Source organism: Triturus cristatus, chromosome 12 (assembly GCF_964204655.1).
Source record: "Triturus cristatus chromosome 12, aTriCri1.1, whole genome shotgun sequence".
In the NCBI taxonomy this organism is placed as follows: domain Eukaryota; kingdom Metazoa; phylum Chordata; class Amphibia; order Caudata; family Salamandridae; genus Triturus; species Triturus cristatus.
Window position 1 is genome coordinate 30,437,421 of NC_140595.1, and position 22,404 is coordinate 30,459,824.

Sequence of the window (22,404 nt, forward strand, 5' to 3'; positions counted from 1 at the left end):
CTTTTTAAAAGGGCATTTGCGTGAATGATGTCACAATAAATGTCTGAACCCAAGCTGACATCATCAAACAAAGGAACATTCTTGGAGGCCTATTATTGCCGGACTGAGAGAAGAGAGCTGTTGTTTGTCTCTACAGTGAATGTCCCCTACAAGGAGCCAGCAAACTCTTTCAAGTGCTCAAAGTTCACTCATAAATGTGATTTGCTCGTGTTTTCTTGCACTTACAGCCCATGCAAGCGACTGTCTGTAGAAATGAGAGAGCTGCTACCTACACCACAGACTACGCTGCATTGATGTCAATGCTAAGCCCTCAGCGCAGTCTTGGGTCAATGCCAGGACCTTTTACTGAGCACAGAGTGTCATCTTGCCTTTGGTAGCCTCCTCATACATCAGAACAGTGTTTACGTTGTAGTATGGGTTAGCCACTCCCTATTTACAACGCTAAGTTAGCATAACCTCGTCAGCTGTTAGAAAGCCAGCTTGCCGCTTCTGCTACCTTTGCACGCGACACTGTTGTTACATGTTATTCATTTGAGATCTGCTGACTCGACTTTCCTTCACATGAGAACCGTCTGTTGTTTAACATCCTTAACAGTGAGCAGTGACCTTGGTCTGTACACCGTGTAAGAACGAGTCTGGGTCACTAGACGGTGCAGGTTGTTGTGTTCAGGTTGATCGTACCACTTTTTAGCCATAACATGCATGCAGCTGCCAATACCTGAAAGACAAGTCCTTAAATATTACAGAGCAGCATGTTTTCAGACACATTCGAAACGAAGAGCTGTTGCAGGAGAGAGCCTAGCTGATCCTGTGATGTGATTCCACTAAGCTGATCCATAAGGTATGGGGTCCCCCATGCAAGCCTAAGAGACCTTCTATTAGTCTAACAATAACCTATTAGTTGCTAGGGAAAGGAGGGTGGTTGTTCTCCACTGTCATTTGTATTATGATTGCTCCTTTCATTTTCTATGGTATTGTAACAATGCTGATGGTACTGATCTTGACCATTTGTCTGCTTCTGTTAGCCAAAGTACTGCATCTTAGGACGCGAGGTTTATAAAATAAACTCTTTAAACTTTCCCGTGTCTTTGTTATTCTGTTGTGGACTGATATATATGTTCAAACAGGTATTTGGGATTCCCACCACTCCTGAGAATATCTAAGTCGCTTGTTCTGGGTTGTCTATACATTGGGACCGCCGAGCTAAATCTCGGATAACGAATGGGACACTAAGCTAGTCGGATAGGGGTTCTTGGTTCTGAGGGGAGTTTCTGGTACACCACAATTCTCTGAGGTCCTGGTTTCCTGCGCATAGTTCTGTGCATAAGCAGAATCCCCGCAACAATGTCCATGCTAAGACCTCAGCGCAGTCTTACTTCCACGCAAAGACCTCTTGCTGAAAAAAACGTGTGGTGCTTAATTGTAGGCCCACGCGTGGGTCGTTTACGACATGTGTAAGATGCCTTTTTTGTCTGTGTGGAGACCCCTCACTTAGTAGAGTTTGTTGGATCTGAAGTAATTTTGCATCAACAGACCACTCTAATTGAGTTCCTTGACAGCTGCCTCGTAATCTCAATGACAAATCGTTGGCTGCAAAGGACGGTCGCGGGTAATCTGAGACATATGGTCATTCGAAATGAAAACCGCAAGCTCACACTTCCTTCTGGGCCGTGTCCTGGTTTGCCGCTGCGTCTGTCTCCTGGCATAAAGTTCTTAATCTGCGTCCTTGTTCACAGAGAGATCCCATAGAGAGGAATTGTGAACTAAGAAGTCAATTCGCCAAAACATTTATGAGTATGGTAAATACTACTACAGGAGTGTGTATGCTTTAAAATGCTATTTACAAATCTATGGTTGGAGACCTCCAACTCTCCTGTCTTTTCTAGGTATACATTTGTGTAGTAAATGTGAGAGATACAAGGAGGAATGGCTGGAAAACAGGGAATACTTACTACTAGACGGCAGGAGTTTAAGGAGGGGTTGGGGGGGCATGCTAATACGAACACACACCCACAAAAGGGTAAGGCCATAAGCTATTCATAAACTACTCTTCTAAAGTTACTACAGCCCTAAGCGTTTTTAGTGTTAATACATTATATAAAATTACTAATTATTTTATTTTAAAATGTAATAAGATGTCTGACTTAAAAAACTAAATTAAACAATTACAATGGTATTTAAAAATTAAACATAATTGAAATGAATTCAACATATAACGTTTACAAAATGTACTACAAAATAAATGTTAAAAAAAGTAAGTGAGGGTGAGAATTTTTAAATTATTGTTTGAAAAATATTTTTAAATTAATGTATTTAAATTAATTATTTTATACAAATTAAATTTGATTAATTAGTGTGCCATAACATGTTATTTTATTAGTCTAGGTTAGCAGTGACCATTTTAAATTATTTTGCATATATATTAAATGTTACATTATTTTATATATTTTTTTAAAGAATAATAAACTTTAATAATTGTCCCTTTGCTTTCCCATAGGGAGTTCTACATCACGGTGGTGATGATCGCCCCCTATATGTTTAAAGTTATCAGTAGCAACTTTAAATCAGTAAATCTTGTTGTATGCGGTTCCACCACTTGATCTGAGGGAGTGGAGGCATGTAAGTCTACACCTAGGTGTAAATCTAAACTCAGAAATGGCGAATAGAAAAAAAATGTAGTTACACCTATTTGTAGTATTAAATATAAAAGTGAGCAGTTGTACTCGTGTAGATCTACTTTTGTGTGTGGGCCTCACCATTCTCAGCAGAATGTGCACCACTGCACCCTCCCAGAGCTCTGTCAGAGGAATGGCCAGGAGAACTCTTATCAAATGTGGTGCACGATCACCCATTCATACCTTTGCGTGTAGTCACAAATGTTTGTGTTTCTCACACTCTAACGCACCTACTTGTGACACTGAATGATACAGATTGTAATGCTGCCAAAAGTGTGGGGATTGGCAATCTCAGTTCACACGAGGTATGTTGGAAGGAGGAACATGTGAGAGAACACAATTTAAATAAAATTCCAAAGGAGAGGATTATGATTTATTACAAATTAATCATATTTCTAAACTCTATGCATGGTGTTTGAGCCTTCATTAGTGTGCTGGGGTGTAGTTCAGTAGAGAAATTGCCTTATTTGCTCTGATGTTTAGTAGAGTATGGGATGTGACTCACTGTGCAAGTGTTTTGTAGAGATGGGAATGTGACTTAGCCTGCTGGTGTTTTATAGAACATGGAAAGTGACTTATGTCCTGGAGTTTAGTAGAGCATGGACTGTGACTTACTGTGCTGGTGTTTGAAATAATATGGGAATGTGACTTACTGTGCTGTTGTTTGTCAGAATATGGAATGTGACTTACTGTGCTGGTGTTTCTCAGAGTATAGAAAGTGACTTACTGTGTTTGTCAGAGTATGGAATGTGATTTACTGTGCTATTGTTTGTCAGAATATGGAATTTGACTTACTGAGCTGGTGTTTGTCAGAGTATGGAATGTGATTTACTGTGCTGTTGTTTGAAAGAATATGGGAATGTGACTTACTGTGCTGGTGTTTGTCAGAATATGGAATGTGACGTACTGTGCTGGTGTTTGTCAGAGTATGGAATGTGATTTACTGTGCTGTTGTTTGAAAGAATATTGGAATGTAACTTATTGTGCTGGTGTTTGTCAGAATATGGGAATGTGACTTACTGTGCTGTTGTTTGTCAGAATATGGAATGTGACTTACTGTGCTGGTGTTTGTCAGAGTATGGAATGTGACTTACTGTGCTGTTGTTTGAAACAATATGGGAATGTGACTTACTGTGCTGTTGTTTGTCAGAATATGGAATGTGATTTACTGTGCTGTTGTTTGAAAGAATACGAGAATGTGACTTACTGTGCTGGTGTTTGTCAGAATATGGGAATGTGACTTACTGTGCTGGTGTTTGTCAGAGTATGGAATGTGACTTACTGTGCTGTTGTTTGAAAGAATATGGGAATGTGACTTACTGTGCTGTTGTTTGTCAGAATATGGAATGTGACTTACTGTGCTGCTGTTTGTCAGAGTATGGAATGTGATTTACTGTGTTTGTCAGAGTATGAAATGTGACTTACTGTGCTGGTGTTTGTCAGGGTATGGCATGTCATTTACTGTGCTATTGTTTGTCAGAATATGGGAATATGGCTTACTGTGCTGGTGTTTGTCAGGGTATGGAATGTGATTTACTGTGCTATTGTTTGTCAGAATATGGAATGTGACTTACTGTGCTGTTGTTTGAAATAATATGGGAATGTGACTTACTGTGCTGTTGTTAGAATATGGAATGTGACTTACTATGCTGGTGTTTCTCAGAGTATAGAAAGCGACTTACTGTGTTTGTGTTTGTCAGAGTGTGGAATGTGATTTACTGTGCTATTGTTTGGCAGAATATGGAATGTGACTTACTGTGCTGGTGTTTGTCAGAGTATGGAATGTGATTTACTGTGCTGTTGTTTTAAAGAATATGGGAATGTAACTTACTGTGCTGTTTGGCAGAATATGGAATGTGACTTACTGTGCTGGTGTTTGTCAGAGTATGGAATGTGATTTACTGTGCTGTTGTTTTAAAGAATATGGGAATGTGACTTACTGTGCTGTTGTTTGTCAGAATATGGAATGCGACTTACTATGCTGTTGTTTCTCAGAGTATAGAAAGTGACTTACTGTGTTTGTGTTTGTCAGAGTATGGAATGTGACTTACTGTGCTGGTGTTTGTCAGGGTATGTTATGTGACTTACATTGCTGGTATTTTTCAGAGTACAGAATGTGACTTACTGTGCTGGTGTTTAGTTTATGAGAGCACAGAAAGTGACTTACAAATGTGCTGGTGTTTAGTAGAATATTGAATGTTACTTGCTTTGCTGGTGTTTAGTAAAGTATGGAATGAGTCTTACTGTGCTGGTGTTGATAGAGGATGGAATGTGGCTTGCTGTGCTGGTGTTTACTAGAGTAGGCAATGGACTTGTGTGCTAGTGGTGTGTGAGCGCAGGAGAGCATCACTATTACTTGTTGTCCTGTAAAGTGTTTAACTTACCAAAAAGAGGGCTTCTGGGCACTAGCATACAAGCCAATAATGATTGAACTACTGAATGCAATAGAGAAATACTGTTGTTTGTCCCAGAATGCCTCTTCAGAGTAAATTAGCAAAATGGAGCCACATTAGCTGCTTAATGAAGCGTTATGAGTGACATAGCTAATAGTCGTAGCACCAGGTATCTCTCTTCAGCTGAAAGACAAGTGGCAACTGACAACTGGAGTAGTCAATAATATAGCACAGTGGGTTGAGTGCCCTCTGTATAGATGAGCGTTACCTGTAAGTCAAAAGCTTTTAACTATTAAGAGGTCGGTTATATGAGAGGGCACTGAACAGGGCAATAAATACAACCATTAATGAGATGGCAACATCTGTATATTCATATTAGTTTATTATTTGTTTCATGCAAAATAGTACATAAAATAACTACATGTCATTGACCAAACAGAATTAACCATTATTACTACTACGCGCATTAAAACAGCAAAACGATAAAATAGCATCACAGTAAAGATGATTGATGAAGCTTAAAATTGCTGCATTACCACAATATCAAAATCAGGATATCGACTTGCAATACCATTGACCTACAACTACATTTTTAAGGCAAGTATAGAAATACTGTTGTTGGCTCTGCTTGTACTGAATTACCAAGGTAAGTATCGGTACTTCCCTGAATATGTAGCGTGGTCGATATTCTAAAAGTTGATATAACCATGGTCGATATTCCTTCTTTTTATATCATGGTACAGAAACTTGATCTAGCAAACACCCTCTCTGAGAAATGTACTGGAAAAGCATGCTTTGAATGTCCATTAGAAAAAATTGGCCAAATCGTTTATTAAGCATTTCCCTTGACATAGTTCTCGCTTTTACGGTCTGTGGTGACTAGCAGGGTGTCTTGGTGTTGTAAAACAGTGACATTTAGGGTATGGGTCATCGTGTTGTGATTGAATGCCTTTGATTGTCAGGAACTGGTTTCGCGAGCCTTTTCGAGAAGAAAGCATTACCATACCTAACCTAACTAATGGTTTCCTAAGGCGTGGGCTCCTCTTTCCAAGCGATGGTCGTTGTCTGATTGAGGGTCTTTAGACGTCAACGGGAGGTAGGCGTTGATGATGATGGGCAGCTTGGACACGCGGCCTTGTCTGTGTGTCGGTCCACCAGTTGTCCATGGAGTGAGTGAAGGGAGCAGGTGGCAAGAGGTCTGCAGGTCACTATGGGCCAATGCGGCACTGCGTAGTGGTACGTGTGGCGCGTTCCATTTTTAGACCATGACAAGGAGGATCTGTTCCTCCTCTAACCCGCGCCGTCCTGAGGACCAAAAAAAAGCCGAGCTCACCATCCCCTGTCGATGCCAATCTTGGATCGCACCTGTTGGCAGAGATTAACTCTCGGCCTGTTCATATCTTTTAACCCGAGAAACTAGAAAGAGGAGAACCCTTCTAAAATCAGATAATTAAATGGAACTTTACTATATATAAATTCAAAATAAGAGCTTATCCTGTAGATTGCAATAATGCTGAGTATCCTCTCAGCGTATCTTCCAGCTTCGGGAAATTAGAGTTCTTTGGGGGGACCATAGCAGATTTACATAGAGATATTATAGAAACAATGTTAAAATCCTAAAGACAACCAGATTATGGAAAATTCATAAAAAGGCCTGTTCGGGTTTTACTGTGCATAAGAATTTATTTTCTTTACCTTTTTGCTGGTAGAATAGCTGCATTCTGCAGCAGACATAGAAAGAGCAAAACACCATTAATGCTTGTTTTTGTGCAGGAAGGTGTCCCTTCCTGTGCAAAAACAATCATTAAATAATGGCGATTTGCCACTTCTATGTGTGCTGCAGAATGCAGGACACATAGAAAGAGCAACCCGCCATTATTACATAGAATTAGCAAATCGCCATTATTGATTGTTTATGTGCAGGAAGGGACACCTTCCTGCACATAAACAATCATTCCTGCGACACATGCACCATTGCCCTGTGGCGCAAAAGTGTCTGTGTTGGCGCTAGACAGCTCTTTTTAGTGCTAGCGCGAGGGAAAACACAGGGGTGGACCGTATTTTTGTAAATATGGCACATCCCTGCATTTTGGAAATGGTGCAGCGCAGTAATGCAAAATTTGCCGCAGCTTCGCGCTACGCCATTTCCTTGTACGTATGCCCCAGTGACCGTAATTTTTCACGCCTTGATACCTATTGCTGTAAATCTAAAGAGTTTAAACTGCATAACATTGTGAATGGATTGAACAGTTAATAACTGCAAAATGTGGCACTTAGGCTGTTTCCAAAAAGCTTTGGTTCCCACGAGAAGCATTATTTTTCTTTATTTTCCTTATGAGGATTTTGTCAATGAAGCGATTTTTATCATTCATTATATTTATTTTGGAATATTATATCCACAAAGCATCTTAAAGTACAGAACAATTATAAATAATTTTAATAGAATGTTATTAAAACACAGTACAAAACTGATAGAAGGAAAACTAAAATAGTTTTTGTGCAGCATGACACATCTTTCAACCTCTGCAGAATTAAACAAAAGTAAAACATCTACAGAATTAAACATTAATTGAGCAGCAAACTTTGATGAGACTTAGAAAAAACAATACATTCCACGACTGAACATGGAACATTGTAAAAACACAAGGTGCAAGTGAAGATTGTAGCGCAGAAAAATATGTATCTCTGTAAAAACAAATAAAGTTGATAAGCATGTTCATCATATGTTGAACCCTGTTAAAATCTGCACATTATCTGTACCTCTGTACACAGGAGGCCCACGTGAATTATATATAGGTTTTCCGGGGCGTCCTGGAATGTTCATATGGGTGAAATTACTAGAACTCCAGAGGTGTGCAACATATATTGACACTTTACAAGAGCTTAGAAGTAGATAAGGTCTCTAGGCCCATAGAAGGGGAGGGGCTGTCTGTTAACCATAGACTCTCCTTTTTGCTCTGTCTGTCTGCTATCTCTTATTCACCTGTGTACATGTTGTAAAGCGCTCTGATACCCTCGGGTCTTGTCAGCGCTATATAAAACTATCTGAATAAATAAATAAATACCCATCTACGGGTTTGTTATTGGACGTGCATTCCCAGAAAATACACAGTCTTGCTTCACCTGGGTTATTTCCGTCCGCCTCAGGAATGTTTTGTTGTGTTACAAACTACGTCAGTGCAGGCAAAGGCCTCAAGGTCTTTTTCAAAAGTACACACATTTGTATTGCCAGACTTCAGAGGTTAGGACATTATAAGTGTAGCCTGCTACCCAGGATCTGTTTCTGCATGTGTGTGTAATACGCAGCCATTGCGTCATATTGTAAAAAAACATATTTGCTAGGTATGTTAAGGTGTGGTTGTGTTAAAAATGTTCTGCATAACTTACCTTTATGCACCATAAAGCAAAAGGTGCAATGGTCGTAGAACTATGTAATTGGAAAAATGTGAAAAACGTGGACGACTATAGATACTTTGCTAGTAAGTAGTAAAACTGGTCTCCAGGTACTTCCAGTCTATACATTCCTATGTACCTGAGAAACTCAAGCAGGTTTTATGTTTCTTTTTCAGGCGCAGTCGAGTTGTCTCGGCGGAGCCCGGTCGCGTCCTGGCTTTGCGCCATGCTGTACTGCTTCGGCAGTTATATCTTAGCCGACATACTGCTTGGCGAATCGCCCATTGACTACTTCAGCAACAACTCCCATGTGCTGCTCGCCTCAGCAGTCTGGTGAGTACATCTTACATCAGAAATGTTGTCTCTGGGGCTTCCACAGTACTTAATTTGTAAAAGAATAAGTGCCAGGGCTCTTATCAGGAGGACACTGCAACTTGCACAACACATTGCCCCTGTCAGCGCTGCAAGTGACAGCACCAACACAACTACTAAACATCACACTCCTACAAGTGTGACAATACGGCCTATTTCAGGCCCCCAAAGCTCTAACAATGGCTTGGACGTCAGCTAATAGTCATTTTTTAACATATATTGAATTAATAATTAACTGCTGTTGTGGTCCTTTCTAAATTAGCCAGGCAGCGCCACCTTGTGGCAGACTGTCACAAGAGCTAGTGTTGAGAATTCAATGCTCGTGCGAGCACCAGAAACCTCTGGCTCAAATTAAGCACTGATGTTGTACTTTTTGGCAGATATGATGACTGATTTTACTGAACGTGGCGCCAGTGTTTGGATTTCATTTGGTACTGCTTTTTGAGGTATTAGGGAACCCTCATTTCTATAAGTGATTTAAGACATTGATATGTCACAGAACCTACAAAAAACAAATTACATGTTACAGTTTTACACCACAGCCCAAATGTTGCTAGGTAACCTGTGCAGATGGCCTGCCACTGCGCGACAAAATGTGCAGCATGGTTTTTAGTCACTTTTGATCCATCTGAACTTAAAATAATTTTTTGTATCAAAATCTACAAATGATGCAGCACGTGGCAAGTGCAGCACATCCATAATTATATGTAAACAGCAGCAACCACAGAACCGCATAATTCCAGTGCTCCTGGCTACAAATCAGTCACCTCTAGAGCTGGGCCTCAAACAACAAAATTGGAGCTCTCATTCACAATTTCTTTTGTTGAGAACATTAATGGAACTTATGTGCTCAAAAAGTGAATTGTGTGTGTACATTTCCAGCTTCTGGTTGCCAATTAAGGATCTGCAGACATTTACAACTCAGGAAACACAGATACAACTATTTCTGTGAAAGGCAGTGGTAAGGGCGTTTCCAGGGTCCGATAGGGAAGGAAAGCCTCAGTATTTCATGGGGATATAGAGAAGGGGTTTCTTGCCCAAATGCACATTACTGCCAGGCATAAACCGACAGATTGTCTGCCACTTGGATCCATGCATAGTCCTAGGGATCTTGGTGAATCCCTAAAAAATAGGAAGTGCAAACTCACTGTGAAAATTAACTAAATGTGAATTTGCACCCAATAATACACATGAAGGAATCCTCTTCAAAGGACAGGATGTGAGCATCCGTGGCAGGGATTCCATGAAAAATTTGCTCACAAAGTCAAGTGTTCGTGGGTTTTCACAAACATCTCCCCAACCCACTCTGGCCCATATAACAATCTAAAGCAGTCCAAGGTTTACTCCTGTCAAGAGCAGGAGGAAAACTGTTTTCAAGGTGCGAATGGGATGAGAGCCTCCCAAAACTGGTGGGCTTGTTTGGGCAAAGGGTTTCTTCAAGGGAAAAATACTTAGCCGTGGAGAAAAAAAAAAACACAGGACAATAGCGCGCTATTCAAAATTAAGCGAGGTGGTAAGAGAGATAAGAAGTGTGTTTCTGCAGTGCCTTGGGGGATAAAGAGCTTGTCTGCGCCTTAAGCCTGCACCAGCCATCCTGTGTCGTTTACGACTCAACACTGCCACCAGGTGGACTTCTTGTGAACAACATGTGTCCTCTTCTTGCCTATGCAGGTACCTGATTTTCTTCTGCCCCCTGAACCTCTTCTACAAGTGCGTGAGTTTCCTGCCAGTGAAGCTCATCTTTGTGGCCCTGAAGGAAGTGGTCCGAGTGCGCAAGATCGCCGTCGGCATTCACCATGCTCACCATCACTACCACCACGGCTGGTTCATCATGGTCCTCACCGGATGGGTCAAAGGTAACTAGGGCCGCCTTTCAGGTTACGCTGCCCTTCTTGACCCCTCCCATCCAAAAGGAAGGAGGCGCTGCTGTATGTTGGCCTATGAGTTTGGAAGAGGCGCTCTCTGTTGGCTCAAAATATTGTAAAGGGCTTATGCAATTGACATGGGCCCGGTGCATTGGCCAGTGAGATTGCACGATAGCGGTGTGAGTTGGCTCTTAAGATTGGAAGTGATTTCTATGCATTGGCTCATGAGTTCGAAAGGGTGCTGTGCAGTGGCTCGTGAGATGAAAAGAGGTGCTATGCATTAACGTGTGACATAGGAACACAGTGGTCAGTCAGTATACCTGCATTAGCTCGTGAGATTGAAGGGGTCCAAACATTGGCTCATGAGTTTGAACGGGGCCATGCATTGGCTCATGAGATTTGAAGGGGTCCATGCATTGGCTCATGAGATTAGAACGGGGCCATGCATTGGCTCATGAGATTAGAACGGGCCATGCAATGGCTCATGAGATTAGAACGGGGCCATGCAATGGCTCATGAGATTAGAACGGGGCCATGTATTGGCTCATGAGATTAGAATGGGCCATGCATTGGCTCATGAGTTTAGAACGGAGCTATGCATTGGCTCATGAGATTAGAACGGGCCATGCATTTGCTCATGAGATTCGAACGGGCCATGCATTGGGTCATGAGATTAGAACGGGGCCATGCATTGGCTCATGGGATTAGAACGGGGCCATGCATTGGCTCATGAGATTAGAACGGGCCATGCATTTGCTCATGAGATTAGAACGGGACATGCATTGGCTCATGAGATAAAAACGGGTCCATGCATTGGCTCATGAGATTAGGGGCCATGCATTGGCTCATGAGATTAGAACGGGGCCATGCATTGGCTCATGAGATTAGAACGGGGCCATGCATTGGCTCATGAGATTAGAACGGGTCCATGCATTGGCTCATGAGATTAGAACGTGCCATGCATTGGCTCATGAGATTAGAACGGGGCTATGTATTGGCTCATGAGATTAGAACGGGTCCATGCATTGGCTCATGAGATTAGCACGCGGCCATGCATTGGCTCATGCGATTAGAATGGGTCCATGCATTGGCTCATGAGATTAAAATGGGTCCATGCATTGGATCATGAGATTTGAAGGGGTCCATGCATTGGCTCATGAGATTAGAACGGGTACATGCATTGGCTCATGCGATTATAACTGGTCCTTGCATTGGCTCGTGAGATTTGAAGGGGTCCATGCCTTGGTTCATGAGAGGAGAATCGGTCCATGCATTGGCTCATGAGATTAGAAAAGGGGTACTGTGCATTGGCTCGTGAGATGAAAAGAGTTGCTATTCATTAATGTGTGACATGAGATTACAAGACAATGGTGTGAGTTAGCTCATGGGTTTGGATTCTGAGATAGGAAGTGGTACTGAGGAATAGCTCATGAGATCTGAACTGATGTTTTGCGTTGGCTCATGAAATTAAAATAGATTCTGCGGGTTGGCTCCTCAGGAAGTGGTACTGTGTAATCATGAGATGGGAACTGGTGCTCTGCTTTGGCTCATGAGATAGAAAGGGGTTCTGTGCATTGCCACATGAGGTTAGACGAGACTATGCAAAGACCCATATTCAGTAAGAGATGCTGCAAGCTCACTCATCAGATAGGAAGTGTGTGCTGGGTATTGTCTCATGAAATCAGAACAGCTGCTTTACATCGGTTATTGAGATAGAAAGTGGTGCTGCATGTTAGCTTATGAGATAGGAAGGCAGTCTGTGCAGTGGTTCATGAGATCAGAATGGGTTTTTTGCAATGGCTCATGAAATAGGAGGGGTGCTGTCTGTTGGATCATGAGATTAGAACAGCTGCTCCATATTAGCTCCTTAGATAGGAAGGGGTGCTGCCAATTGGTGCATGAGATAGGTAGGTGGTACTGTGCAATGGCGCATGAGATAAAAACAAGTGCTTATCATTGGCTTATGCAGTAGGAAGGGGTACTGGGCATTGGCTCATGAAATCGTTAATGGGTGCTTTCTACTGGTTCATGCAGTTAGATGAGGCGTTGCTTGCTGACTCGTGAGGTAGGAGGAGGTGCTTTGCATTGGTTCATACAGTCGGATGAGGCGCTGCTTGCTGACTCATGAGGTAGAATGAGGCGCTTTGCACTGGTTCATGCAGTTAGATGAGGCATTGCTTGCTGACTCGTGAGGTAGGATGAGACGCTTTGCACTGGTTCATGCAGTCAGCTGAGGTGCTGCTTCTTGACTGATGAGGTAGGATGAGGCGCTTGTTTATGAAGTCGGATGAGGCGATGCTTGTTGACTCATGAGGTAGAATGAAACGCTTTGCACTGGTTCATACAGTTGGATGAGGCACTGCTTGTTGACTCATGAGGTAGAATGAGGCGCTTTGCACTGGTTCATGCAGTTGGATGAGGCGCTGGTTCTTGACTGATGAGGTAGGATGAGGCGCTTGTTTATGAAGTTGGATGAGGCGCTGCTTGTTGACTCATGAGGTAGAATGAGGCGCTTTGCAGTGGTTCATACAGTTGGATGAGGCGTTGCTTGCTGACTCGTGAGGTAGGAAGAGGTGCTTTGCACTGGTTCATGCAGTCGGATGAGGCGTTGCTTGCTGACTCGTGAGGTAGAATGAGGTGCTTTGCACTGGTTCATACAGTTGAATGAGGCGTTGCTTGCTGACTTGTGAGGTAGAATGAGGCACTTTGCACTGGTTCATACAGTTGGATGAGGCGTTGCTTGCTGACTCGTGAGGTAGGAGGAGGTGCTTTGCATTGGTTCATACAGTCGGATGAGGTGCTGCTTGCTGACTCATGAGGTAGAATGAGGCGCTTTGCACTGGTTCATACAGTTGGATGAGGCGTTGCTTGCTGACTCGTGAGGTAGAATGAGGCGCTTTGCACTGGTTCATACAGTTGGATGAGGCGTTGCTTGCTGACTCGTGAGGTAGGAGGAGGTGCTTTGCACTGGTTCATGCAGTCGGATGAGGCGCTGCTTGCTGACTCATGAGGTAGAATGAGGTGCTTTTCACTGGTTCATGCAGTCGGATGAGGCGCTGCTTGCTGACACACCAGGTAGGATCAGGCATGTGCAAGGGCTCGTCTACTAGATACATGAGCAGTGGAGGAGCCCTTCACACTGGCCTCTGAGTCTCACTCTCTGCTTCTTTCACAGGCTCTGGCGTGGCGTTGATGTCGAACTTCGAGCAGCTGCTTCGGGGAGTCTGGAAACCAGAAACAAATGAAGTTATGCACATGACCTTGTAAGGAAGATTATTAAATATTTCATTTATTTTTTGGTGTTGTGTGCCACTAAAATTAGCCTAAGGGCATCACAGTGCTTGACAAAGAACACAGTAATTCAAAGAACAATGAAATCAATCAGTTTACAGCAAAAGGGCCTGATGTGTACCTTGGCGGTTTCGATATTCCGTCGCGACGGAGTATCCATATCGCCAAGACTGTGGTCCGTCGCTTGATTTAAATGCGGGGTAAGTATAGTAAACCTAGCTTTACCTATATATTCTTACCTATAGGATATTTTGGTAGTCAATATCCTGGGCACAATATTTTGTAGTGTGATTCAGACCAAATCTTCTCATATTTAGCAATTGTTAAGGGATCTTGCACCCGCTGGTCTAATTGTTGGCTTCCTTTTTAGTTTTTTTTTTTTTTGCATTAAATGATCTGTAAAGCCGAATACAGTGATTCTGTGAGATGGTTCATCATTCTGAAATATTCCGCATGCTAGCAAATCCGTTGAAGTGAAAAGGCCGGTCCCGTCTCTCAGATGATTTAAAGAATGTTCACCGCTGCGATCAAAATGTTTTGAGACAGCCAACATTTAGGACTTTGATTTGACATCTCTATTGCAGAACATGAAAAAATTGGATTTAGGAATTTCAAAAGTCCTCGAAGACCCAATGTTTTTTTACAACTGAATGTAAATTCATGATTTGTGAAAACAAAACCTGAATTTACACAAAAAAAAACATTTGTGCAAATAAGATGCGTAAATTGTAAACTGGCCCATAGGAAACTTTAAATCTTGGATTGACTCAAGGTTTTGAGTATCATTTGTGGGGATTTATTTTACTATACGCGCTCAGAGTTGATACTGACAAACAAGCGTCCCAGTGAATTGGCCTGTTATGTGGTAGTTGCTAGCCACATGGCTTCCACTAGCAACTTTCAAACTTAAGATCCAGTTCTTGCAAGTTTTGAGATGCATTTTACTCAGCTAGCCTCCTCGTGAGTACGTTGGCGGTATTCTACTGAAACTAACTGCAGCGCGCTTCCTTTGCAGCCCCACCAAAGCAAGTCTCTACGGAGCCATTCTCTTCACCATGCAGCAGACCCACTGGCTCCCCGTCTCTAAAGCCAACCTCATCTTCTTCTTCACACTCTTCATGGCCGCCTCCAAGGTATGTGTCGCCAGCTTCTGGTCAAGCATACCGCACAACAGTACAAGTCCAAAGTTCGAGACATTTTTGGAGATGGTGTGTGGGGGGGTAGTATGGAAGGTTTTAGTCAAGATGACAAATGCTTTTTACTTTAGAATTAATCATAAAATGTCATTATTACTGAGTTCTGTTGTTTTATAGGAAAATAATTACAAAGTAAATGTCTATAGTTTTATATGAACAGAATTAAAGGAAAGTATTATAGTTTTACTAGAACTGAATACAAAGAAAGGTTTTGTAGTTTTTATTAGAACTGAATGGAATGAAGAGTTTTATATTTTATTTGCAAAGAATACAAAAAAGAAATGGAGTTCTATAAGAACAGAATACAAAGAAAATCTCTATTGTTTTATAAGAATTAAAAAATATTTGTTAATAGTTTTATAAGACGGGCTAAAAAGAAAACATATATAGTTTTATTAGAACTAAATACCTAGCAAAATAGAGGTATGGTCTCCTTAGAAATGATTTAAAAGAAGAGGTCTCTCGTTTTATTGAAACTAGGCACAATGAAAATCATTTATACGTGTTATAAGTGAAGAAAAAAGAAAGTTCTGGCATTTAATTAGAACTGAAAAAAATCTACCATACAAAGCCTTTATTTTAAGATTTCTACTTTGGTTTTTAATATTACCCAGAACATTCTCCTCAATTTGTGTTTTTACCACCTAAGGGCAAATGTATCAAGCTAAATTGCGATCGTAATTTAGCTGTGTGCAATGTATGAAAGAAAAAACACTCGCAAAATAAGGATTCGCAAAATTTGCGATTCCCTATTTTGCGAAGGCATTTAAGGAATCGCAAATTGTTATTCCTTAAATGCAATGTAGGAAGCACAGAAAAATTACGATTTGGCCTTAAGGAATCGCAAATTACCACCTACTTCAAGTTGGTGGTAATTTGCGATTTCTTTGAAAAATGCACTTTTGTGCATTTTTCAAAGTGCCATGTGGCGCACACACATGCCCTTAGGGCATGTATATGCGCCACATGTGCACACATGCACATTTCAGGGGTGCAACAGGGTGTCCTTTTGGCACCCTTGCAACCTTGAAATTGCATTCTCAATTTGCGGTTCTCTAATTGGTAATCGCAAATTGAGAATGTCTTCCCATTCATTCCTATGGGCTTCCTAGCTCATAGGAATGAATGGGAAGATATTCCTTATTTGCGAATCTCAATTTGCAATTCGTAAATAAAGAACATGTAGGATTTGGAAATTTTTTAGCAAATCCTACATACATTGCATTTTGTGATTCTCTAATTGTGATTCTCTAAAAATCGCAATTTGAGAATCGCAAAACTCTTTTTTGATACATATGCCCCTGAGTGAATATCTGTCTTTTGAAAACCCAATCTTAAAATTCAAAGGAAATGCCATATCATATTCGGGTTCCAGACCATTTTGTTTTGTGGCCTCACGACGCTAACAAAATAATTTTGAAAAGCTCTCTTTCTGGTACCTGACGCCACCATGTTGAATCAATGGGACTTGATCACTGATGTCTCAGTGGCTGGCAAAGCCACAAACTATACTTACCAAAATGCATTTAGAAGAGGATTTGAAAGGCATCTCAGCTAGAATGCTGAGTCGACTCAGATGCTGCACCCCACATATCTGGTTTGAAATCATTCAAAGTCACAAAAGGTGTATCCAGACAGGCAATAGTTTGAATTCAATCCACTTTCTTGTTTTTAATATCTTTCCCCTTGAAAAAGCAAGAAATACAAGCAAGGGATGCTGTAGGAGTCAGTGCAGAAAACCAAAGACAGCCACATGATCATCACCAGGTGATAGTAGGACCTGGAATGTGTTGAGAGGACAAGAGGACCCCACTGAATTCCTTTGGTTTACTCGAAGATCCAGACCAATAAAGGGGGGTTCATGAGGCAAATCCTGGCCACCCCATTGTCTGTCTGTCTGAACGAGCAAACAAGGGTACCTCTACAGACCTACTGGCCGCCATGATGGCTGAGTGGCAGGAATGCCAGACGACACATGGCACAAAGATGAAAAATATACTGGGTAATATAATACTGCTCTCTAAAAGTCGCCTGAAATTCCACGGTTCAGATTCTCTATTTAATGCATAATCAGAACTTCTTCTATATGTGGGTACTCCAAGCCAAGAAGTCCCTATCTCCATTCCAGCAGTGGTGGAAATACGCCCATCAATCTTTTGGTAGACTTGCGTTTTGTGCTCACCGATTTCCTGTTTCATTTCAGGTCTTCATGACAGCCACCCACTCTCATGCCTCACCCTTCACTCCCATCGAGGCCTTCATATCTCCCATCGTCTTCGGCTCCATTGGCTGGAGCCATGATGACCTTCACCACGACGACCATGGTTCTTCCCACGACAGCTCCCACAGCAGTGCCCATGCACCAGCACAGCCCGCCGCCAAGACTAAGGAGGAGCTCAACGAAAGCACCAGAAAGCGGAAGGCAAAGAAGGCCGAATGAGAAGCGATCCCAGTCGCACATGTCCACACTGGATTGAACACCTGTACTGATGCCCCTGTGCTGCAGTCCACACATCAATGAAAGACAACTTGTGTCAAAACCATAGTTTCTAATAAAATCAAAGCACTGTAACTTATTTAAAAACTGAATCTCAAGTCTCTCGCGCTCCTATGAGAAGGAAGTACTTTGAGACCAGGGTGCCGCAAGGAAGTTAGTATCATATTATATTTATAAGATGTTTTAAAACATTTTTCTATATTATTTATGACACATTGGTCTTGAGGATTTTTGATGCAAAGCCTTTTTACATGGCAAGAAAGATTCAGAATTGATGACAATAAATGTTTTCTGTGAAATGTTCTCTTAGACTTTGATTTGGGTTTTGCTGTTGCCAATTTCTGTTGCCAGATCTATGAACATGATCAGTGCCTAGTTACATGAGGTTGGACAAGGCATTATATTGGGTATAAATCAGAGTCTAATAAACATCTTTTCGTAATCAAATGAAATCAAACACTTTTTTGACTCCTCTAAGGCCCTGGTAACGTCTAACTAGTCAGGTCACTACTATGTCCATACCTTCTTTTCATTATTGCCTGTTACCCTCTAAAACCTTTTTAAAATGGTGCCCGCACACAAGTTTGTACGTGTACCAGCATATCCCGAGTGGATGCTCACATACTATTGTTTATCAATTTAATCACGGTTTACAGCTCAGTTCAGATGAGTTTCTTAAACCAATCCACTCCTGTAGATCTTATATAAACAACAAAGAAGGTGTTCCTTTAATACAAATGGTATAATTCACGACCCACTGCAGGGTCACAAGCCTAGTTTTGGCAGGTCGCGAAAGTCCAAGCAATAAAATAAAGATGCGTTTTAATTCTGTATTTATCTTGTCGCTTCTGCTGCACTTCAAAGACAGACATCTTCTGAGAAACTGCAACTTCGTTTAATATGAGGATCGGTGTATACAAACTCCTCTCTTTTTACAGACAGAGAAAGAATGGTAAAGTGAATTTTGTGACAATCTGTTTTTTGTACCACACAACAACATATAAATACCTGTAAATTAACTGTACACATTCAGCAGTTAGGAAAGCACATTTTTGTGTAATTCTGAAATATGATGGAAAACAAGATTTTAATAGGATCAAAATAAGTCGAAACACTACTTGGTGGTGCACAAATGATAAATATTCACCGAAACCCAATTTCCACACATTATTGTTTATGTGCAATATAGTTTTATCCGTAAAACCAAATGTCTGTGCAAGATTATTTCAATGGAAAATGTGCTGTCTGTAAATGACATTGGGCTATCACACAGTGCTTTAGTTGCATGGAAAAATCGCCTGCCTTATGTCCATTAAAGCTACGTGAGTCACAAAAGTTAGTTGTTCTAAAAAGTGGATCATGGTTCTAAAAATTTTGGAAACCACTAGTATAATCGACAAATCATTCACACCTGTTTTATACACCCGACATGGCGCGTAGCATGAAACATCTGCTCTGTCCAGGTTACAAGCTGAAAATTACACTCTTGACTGTTTCACTGTTACTCAGAACTCATACTGGAGAGATTCAATCCAGGTAACAATATTTAATTTGAACGGATTCCTATAGCCCCTATGAATCATTTGAACTTAAAAAGCTCCTTTCGTAATTTTGTATGATTTTTTTATGATTAAACTTGTTTTTAGTACAGATGCATTGGTACTTTGACCATGAGCAAATCGAAGCCATAAGTGAACCATTAAAATGATCATCTTCTGTATAGCACACAGAACGATATAATGTTCCCATTTAATTACCATAGTTTACACATCCCGCATCTTACACCATTTTTTTTAATCTTCTCTGGCGCTTCCAGATGATGCCAAATTGAGAATTATTATTACAAATAGATTAAGAACCTGGAGAAACACTTATTTTTCTCAATTTCCTAGGTACTGTAACCCAGTTTCCTATCTGTAATCAATCCAATCAAACAGCATTTGTATAGCTCAGGACTGTCACCCCTAGGGGTATCTAGGCGCTGTGGGAGCGATGTCTCAGTTGAAAAGCCAGGTCTTGAGTTTCTTTCTGAGGTCTGCCAGGGATGGAGCTGCTCGAAGATGGAGTGGCAGGTCGTTGCAAGTCTTGGTGATGATATTAGAGTAGGGGTGGCCCCTGCAGCAGCTGCAATGGGTGGGGGGGGGGGGTGCGCCAGGGCTATTGAGGAGGAGCGTCGGTGTCTTGCAGGTAGGTGGCAGTTCAGTCGATGGTTGATGTAGGCAGGTCCTTGATCGTGTAGAGCTTTGTAGTTGTGTGTGGGGATCTTGAACTGGAATCCCTGGATGGGGAGTCAGTGGAGGTTTTGAAGGTGGGGGGTTCCGTTTTGGGAGGTTCAGGATGAGTCTGGCTGCAGCATTGTCTATGGTCTGGATTCTTCTGAGGAGCTGGGTGGAGATGCCGATGTAGAAGGCGTTGCCATAGTCGAGCCGGCTGGTGACAAGGGCCCGCATGTGGGTCTCTCTGGTGTTGACTGGGATCCATCTGAAGATTCTGCAGAGCGTGCAAAGGGTGTGAAAGCAGGAATAGGCGACTACGTTGCCTTGACGTTTCGTTGTCAGTTCACTGTCGAGGAATATGCCTAGGTTGCGTGCATGGGCTGTTGGTGTGGGTGTGGGTTTGAGTTCTGCTGGGCACCACCTGTGGCCCCATATGGAAGCGTTCTTCCTGAAGATCAGAACTTCTGTCTTGTCGAAATAGAGTTTAAGGCAGTTGCCTCTCATCCAGTTGGCTACGGTGGTCATGGTGTTGCAGAAGTTGGTTCGGGTGGTGGAGGGGTCTTTGGTGAGCAAGAGGACAAGTTGAGTGTCGTCTGTGTATGAAATTATGTTAAGGCCTTGGAATCTGATGAACTCTGCAAGGGGAGTCATGGAGGTATTGAATAAGTTGGGGCTGAGGGACGATCCTTGGGGTATCCTAACAATTAGTTCCTCTTTTATTTTCAGTTTATTTTTCAATCATAGAAAAAAATTATATAAAAATCATTCACAATTTCTCTTTTTCAATCTCTCCTACACCTACATTTTAAGAATTTTTGTTCTTTTCATAACCCATCTCTTCACAATTCTACTGCCACGGAAGGCAACATATTCTTTTATATGTTGATCTTTTTCTGACTTAATGACTATAGGTGAGTCTGTTGATTGGACTGAAATTTGGACATAACAGATGTTTGTGGATAGAAAATCTCAATTGTTCAGTCTTCTAATTCAGATTTGTTATCGCTAACTGAAATTATATTATTATTTGTTTTTTAATATTCACTACTTTGAAAAAGTCCTACTGGATGGGACAAAACACCTCTTGGCTCTCTCTTTAATTGATACCTTGAATTAAGGAGTTATGTAGCCTCTTTGGATGACTTCATCTGTTAAAACAATGGATATTACCTTTTGCATCTTGATGATGTGGAAATGTTTGTCTTATGATAATTAAACCACAACAACATCATAATTAATTTGTAGTATGTATCTTTGATTTTGACTTTGACATATGGAACCTCTTTAAGAGAAAGTAAACGATCTGTGTTTGTTATCAAAGGTGTGCTACACCAAACTTGGAATTTTCAAGAGGCACCCTACCTTTAGAATAATCCCAAATATATTGCCAGTCGTTTAAAGGTCTAATGTCCTCAACTTAAAATTGCCTTCTGCCGAGACGCCTGCATTATATACAGCAATACTCTGTTTCTTCTAGGTAAGATGCTTTTAGAGGGGAATGTTTTGAACACAGACTAGAGATATAACTGAAGACAAGTTTTTGAGCAAAACGGAGATATTGGGTATATCTTTTATTACAAGACGTCCTCAAGCTTGTTTTCTGATGAATGTAACTACATATTTTGTAGAAAGGATGTGTTAATAAAATGGTGTACCTACAAGATAAAATGATTAATTGATGGTGTAAAATACTTTCAGTATAATCTGCTGAGTGTGTATACTTTTCTTGACTAACCAACGAATGCATTTGAGAGCCTGAGAGCACATTGGAACCAGGCTATTATTAAAATGTCAAATATAGGTATTTAATAAGGTGATAGAATGTGCCAGGAGCCGCTGACAGAGAGGCATCCTCCAGGAATCTGCCTCCAGGCATTTTCTTGGGGTTCTGGGGCGGTCTGCGGTTACTGGGCAGTAGCCATATGGAATCTGCCCCAGGGGAATTTTCTGAAACTATCTCCTCTCAAGATTTATACCTGAAAAGGGCTGTCAGCCAGAGCCGAAGTCCAGTGGGCTGTCGGCCCTTCTGCCGAGATCTTTCTATAAACTCGCACACACAACCCGACAAGGCAGCGGTGTGTTTAATCTCTTACACAGAATCAGACAGGGAGCCATGGATATAACCTTTCTCTAATACATAATCAGATGAGGCCGCCATTTACAGATAATCACACGAGTCGCTATGCCTATAATCTCTCTCACAAACTCGCCCCTTCTCAGCTCATAACCACATCGCCAGTGCTCGGCTTTCATTAACACTCCAGTGCATTCTGGGATATGTAGTCTTCATTTGCTTCAGCTAAACCCAATGGCCTATCACATCTGACAACAAAGATGTGTAAATGGAAAGTCCAGGACTGGACAAGAGAAGCTCTGCCGACATGGGGCCGCCACGCGACACCTTGAAAGTTATTCCTAATTCCCACCGCCGCACCTGCAATGAAATCACTTCCTGCGAGCGCTGCAGCGGACAGGAACCATACTTGGCCAGGGCTCTTCCGAGGAT

The 22,404-nt window shown here is 41.6% G+C and overlaps 1 protein-coding gene across 1 annotated transcript in view; it reads left to right on the forward strand.

The window, feature by feature from the left end:
* The window catches only part of TMEM38A (transmembrane protein 38A), a 51,829-nt gene extending 33,848 nt beyond the window's left edge, over nt 1-17,981 (forward strand). Inside the window, exons 2-6 of the mRNA XM_085638981.1 lie at nt 8,638-8,794; nt 10,505-10,689; nt 13,874-13,961; nt 15,005-15,122; nt 17,389-17,981. Coding sequence (XP_085495107.1) covers nt 8,638-8,794; nt 10,505-10,689; nt 13,874-13,961; nt 15,005-15,122; nt 17,389-17,625 — 785 coding nt within the window. The 3' untranslated portion in view covers nt 17,626-17,981. The remainder of the gene's footprint in view (nt 1-8,637; nt 8,795-10,504; nt 10,690-13,873; nt 13,962-15,004; nt 15,123-17,388) is intronic.
* The last annotated feature ends 4,423 nt before the right edge of the window (nt 17,982-22,404 follow it).